At 40.9% G+C, this 5,260-nt stretch overlaps 1 protein-coding gene across 3 annotated transcripts in view; it reads right to left on the bottom strand.

Moving 5' to 3' along the window:
* LOC116691485 (solute carrier family 45 member 4) overlaps positions 1–5,260 on the bottom strand; it is an 11,388-nt gene that overhangs the window by 3,544 nt on the left and 2,584 nt on the right. For 2 of the 3 annotated variants that reach the window (XM_032519130.1, XM_032519131.1), the window contains 6 exons: positions 3,187–3,375; positions 2,764–2,943; positions 1,821–2,488; positions 1,422–1,571; positions 1,106–1,333; positions 787–906 (listed from right to left, as the gene is read on the bottom strand). In XM_032519130.1, the coding sequence (XP_032375021.1) occupies positions 787–906; positions 1,106–1,333; positions 1,422–1,571; positions 1,821–2,488; positions 2,764–2,943; positions 3,187–3,375 (1,535 nt within the window). The remainder of the gene's footprint in view (positions 1–786; positions 907–1,105; positions 1,334–1,421; positions 1,572–1,820; positions 2,489–2,763; positions 2,944–3,186; positions 3,376–5,260) is intronic. The other variant, XM_032519132.1, reaches the window with a different exon arrangement.

The raw sequence follows: 5,260 nt of genomic DNA on the forward strand, positions 1-5,260 counted from the left end.
GCATCAGGCTTGTCTATATGTTCATTTGCAAACTTCAAACGCTGATTTTTGTGGTGAGCACGTAGAAGAGGTTTTCTTCAGATGACTCTTCCATGATTTGTACAAGTATCTCTTTATAGTGGAATGGTGTACCACAACTCCAGTTTCTGCCAGGTCTTTCTGGATGGATCGTCCAGTCAAACGTGGGTTTTTGACTTGCTTTCCAGACAATGATTGAGAACAATCCATGACACCAGCTCTCAGCTTTCCAAAGGGGGCGGTGCAGGGTAGAAACTCTGCAGGGTGTCCAAACTTTTGCAGATGCCATATTTTTGGTTTCTGTTATTTTTAAAGTGTAAATAATGGAAATAAAATGTAACTTTTTGTGACATATTATACAAATGTCTAATCTGTCATTTGATGCCTTTTGGAGATTTTTCCATCTTTTCTTGGCTTCTTTATTCACAGTAATACATATTTTTACCTGGGGTGACCAAACTTTCGAGCCCCACAGTAGCATGCTGGGTTTATTAGTTTATGTTGTTGAGTCTATTGTGTGGTCTCCATGGTAGTTTAGTTTAGTTTTTTAGTTTATAATGTCGTGGACAGTCCCCCTTAATTAACTATACAGTAAAAGGAGCAGCTTTAGCCTCTATGGCTAATTTCCAGCTGTAGTCCCCGGCCAGCTGACAATAAGCATTAAATACAATTGTTAAATTAAAATAAATTATATTACATCTATAATGACAGCAGGTATGAGTGTGTGTATGTGTGTGTGTGTGTGTGTGTGTGTGTGTGTGTGTGTACCGTGGGGTCTCCGTGGTAGATGACTTGTCCCATAAAATCGGTGTAAAACACAGCTTCAGCTATGATGGAGAACCACGTGAGGAGGTGACACACACACAGTCTCCACAGCTGCCTCGGCATCTACAGAAGACAGAAATGAAACAAGGAATCGAAACTTGACATGAATAAGGAATAAGGAATTCCCAAAAAAATAAAGTTTGGTTTGTTAATCTGCAACAGCAGACCTTAAATTGTTGTAAATGTGATGCAGTGCAATTGTAAAATAAGAGAAAAGAGAAAAAAATACATAAATCTGAAAGACATTTGCAATTTCCTTCACCTTCAACATGGATAACCAGAGCAGTCGAACAGTTGTACCCTTGTCTGGTCCTCCCTCACTCCTGGAGCCCTCAGATGACAGACTGCTAGCTGAAAGCTGCAACTCCCGCCTGTCCGCACAGTGCTGGAGTTTACTGAGGTCATTCAAACTTTGTGAGGTGGTAATTGGCCTTCGCAGTCGATAGCGCTGTGATCCCACTCGTCCATAGTATGAGAAAGTGAAGGAAGGCTAACGAGAAGAGGAGCAACATCAGCTTTTCACATTTGCAAATTACTATTACAGAAAGTAATTAAAAAACTGGTAAATGCAATGGCACCTGTCTGTAGAAGGTGTGTGGGTGTGGTCGTGATGAAACTAAGGGATTGAACGGCCGGCTGGGCAGCTTAGTGGAGGCATGTCCTTTCATTTCATTGGAGTGGTCAGAAGTGGACAAGCCAGCATTGACACCATTGACAGCCTTGACCTGCTGGTACAGGAGAGAAGCACAGACGTATATATTAAAGGGCAGAAAGGGAACCTGAAGACATGGGACAACATATCTGAAACGCAGTACAGAAGTATTCTGTCTCTAAAAAGTTCCATCTATTGCCTTTTGAAAAAAGGGAAAAATAATCACATTCTATTAATCACAAGTTACCGTAACATTAACACTGTTCCGCCAATGTAATTGTAAGCCAAGACAAAAAATATCTGCCACTGTAGCAGCTGATTTTACCTCTGTTTTCAGATGTGAGTCCTCTGAGCCAGAACTGATCTGAAGGAGAGGAGGGTCATTTGTTGGACACCTAAGCTTAGGACAAGCTGGATTTGTGGGCTCTAAGACCACCATCCCATCAGCAAGGGCGGGTGGTCCACCGGCAGGAGATGTAGACCCGATACTGTGCTCTGATGACTTAAAAACATCTTCTCGCTCTGGTAGAAAGCGATGCACCTCTGACTGGAAAAATTGTGCATCTGGGTCGAGGTCAGAATCCAACTCAATAGTGGCATCTGGCATGGCTAAGACTGAATCGCTTTTACTCCGCACTCGCTCCACAGCAAGGAAGTCTATTTCTCCTTGCTCAGGATCTGATCTGTTGCCCTCTTGGGACGGAGCTCGCGCTGAAGCATCCTCCTCTGCAATCATATCAAGTAAAGGTGGAGTGTGGCCAATGGCCCTAAAAGACAACTGGCTGGTAGACTCCCCACTTCCTGTGATTTTAAGCTGATTGGAAGGATTGCAAGGTTGCTCAGGGATACTGAGCATGTGAAGTGTGACAGAAATAATGAAGATGATGCCTGCAAACATGAAGAGGACCTGTTCCTGTGATTTAAATGCTCGTCCCAGAGCTGTGCCAGTCCAGTCTAGACCACTCAGCATGTAGCCCACTGCTCCGCCAAGCCCTAAAGTGACAGGTGTAGACACAGAAACACGTCAGTAATTGTCTAAGAAACGAGGAAAAGTACAAGCAGCTTCTGAAACCACACTATCTATGTGTGTGAAACATTTTTAAAACTCACATCCTGTGAAAAGTGTTAGAAATAATTTGTATATGAATAACAACATAACGTATATGTGACAATGTATATATTTACTACTTAAGTGTGTTATTAAATAGTTGATATTCAAACAGGTGTATGTGGACAGTGTGTGCGTGCGTACATGCATGTTGTCTTACCAGCCGAGAAAGCATGAATATTTAGGGCCATATCTTGCTCGTCAGTGTCAGCAACATCCAGAAGGTAAGCTCTGATTGGTCCCTCAGAGGCATCAGCACAGAAATCCAGCACAACCACACCAACCACAGTGAGGACAATGCCAATTGGCTGGCTGCTAGGACTATCACCAACAGAAAGGCCTAACAGAATAACACAAAATGTAAACAGATTCAGTCTTCTTTTTTTTTTATCGGAATGTTTTTTATTAAGCCAAAGATTTTTGTAGGAAAGTGAAAGTAAGATTAAAGTCCATAATCTGTATATAGAACAAAAAGAAACTAAATAAAAAACCCACAAGAGACCTTTATTTCCCCATACCATTCCTGTTGTTAAATATTATTATAATTTGTAAGTGGTGATCTCATTTGAAACTTTCTACTCACCTATTAATGATCCATTTAAGAACAGCGCCACTCCCAGCAGCACACCAACACAAAGGGCCAGAATGAATGGTCTTCTCCGGCCCCATCGCAGAGTACATCGGTCACTGGCTGAGCCAATCACAGGTGTGAAGAGGAGACCCAGGATAGGACTGAGGAACCAGGTTAAACTGTAATATTGTTCAGGAAGACCTAGAAAACACACAAACAAAATGGTAGATTCAAGACTAAGAACCCAGTCAACTTATACTATTGTTGGATGAGGTGAAACCAGATTTTTAAATTCTATTTCTAGGAAAGACTTGACTTGAAATAATGCTGTGCCTCACATGGGCCTCTCTCTTATTAAATTTGACCACATGGTTACATAAACTCTAATAACTTTGGCTCTGTTAGCCAAATGCTGTCATTGGATTTCATTGGATTTACTTGTGTTTTTATTATAAACCACAATCTTTAACTCTGACCAACTACTGACTGAAAGACTCAAGCTTCAAAGTTCTTTGAAATTAATTACTCATTTACTGGGCTCTGTTTTGTACTGCCATCTTGGTACAAAACTCATCAACAAGCCAACCTATTCACACGTACCATTGTTTATAAAAGCATAGCTGAAAAACCACTGGTGCTCTTAAGCAGCTTCCTTTACCAATGGCTTTTAGGGCGACAGAAACAGAGGTGGCCTATAACAACAATGCAGACAGAAATATGCACCAACCAGCCAGGAAAGTAGGGAAATCACCTCTAGTTGTCATGAGACAGAACTGGGCTTCAAACAACTGTCTCTGCTAGATGACAATATCCTGATTTTCCACCCCTTATAAAGTAGTGTACAAACCTAATGCACTCAAATTCAGTCAGCTGGCTGGGTGAACTTAGTGGTTCTCATGGGAACAACATGTTACCCACGCTGCCTTGCTCTGCTCCTGCCCTTCCTCTCCCTTAAGTCAACAAAACAGCAGATGACTTTATTGCAGTGTTGTCAATGGGACTACAGCAATACTTACTTTAAGGACCCTGTGACTTTTTTTACCTGTAGTGTCACAATGAAGCAATTTTTTTAATGAGTGGCTCTCAGTTATGTTTGTTTTATACACACGGATGAGGATGCACAAGGAAGCACATGTGCAGGTGGGTCTACCTGCCAATAGTTTCAATCCATTCTAGTAATCGACAGGTGACTCTAATAGGCCAATACAGGAAGCAATGCTCCAGCAAAGGCAGGGAAGAAGACTGCTGGATGGTAAAGAACATTGATGTTAACGAAGCAGTTCTAAAAAAAAAAATTAAAAAAAAAAAAGAAATTAAAAATCAACTCTTTAAATGTTTATTGAGAATGGAAATGCATGCAATATGTTTGTTAGAAGTCAAGGTAACACAATGCACTTTGGTGAGTAACACTGTGTCAACATAACTTATATTTGTTTAAAGGAGAGCTCCACAGGGCACCAATAAAACCCACCTTTACTATGACACACTCATTATGTAGGTTTGTGTTGCAAGAAGGCACAGCTGAACACATCCTGCTTAAGTTCAATGTTGTAAAGCTACAGTACTTTGCAGTGGCTGACAGCTCAGTCATACTTGAGGTTGTTCAGATTGGAATAAATTTCGCTCAGTAAGCATTTTTCAGAGATTACTAGTATAGCAACCAAGCAAAACTGGATGCCTTAAAAATGCTTTCAAAAACTTGTAAACAATCTTTCGCAATATTGTGAATAGGGAGAAACACAGAGAGACTATAAAATGTGCTGTGTTGGACATTCTTGCCATACCTAGCCAGGGAAAAATGCCTTTGTTCCATTTCTGCTATGATGGCAAACCTGACATCTAACTGCATAGCCCCCAGTTAATTACTCCTGGGCAAACAGGTTACATGACACAGTGGTGCAGCCACATCATCAAATACTCTTCATCATACCTAGAGAATGGCATGTTGTACTTTCCATAAAATCATCTCTCAATGAAAATCAAACCAGCTATTAGGTGGTGGTGGTTAGCTAACTGAAATAAAACAAGGATATGTGATGATGTGGCGCTATATTAATTCCAAACTTTATCAGGATGCATAGTATCC

This window comes from Etheostoma spectabile, chromosome 6 (assembly GCF_008692095.1).
Source record: "Etheostoma spectabile isolate EspeVRDwgs_2016 chromosome 6, UIUC_Espe_1.0, whole genome shotgun sequence".
NCBI lineage: Eukaryota > Metazoa > Chordata > Actinopteri > Perciformes > Percidae > Etheostoma > Etheostoma spectabile.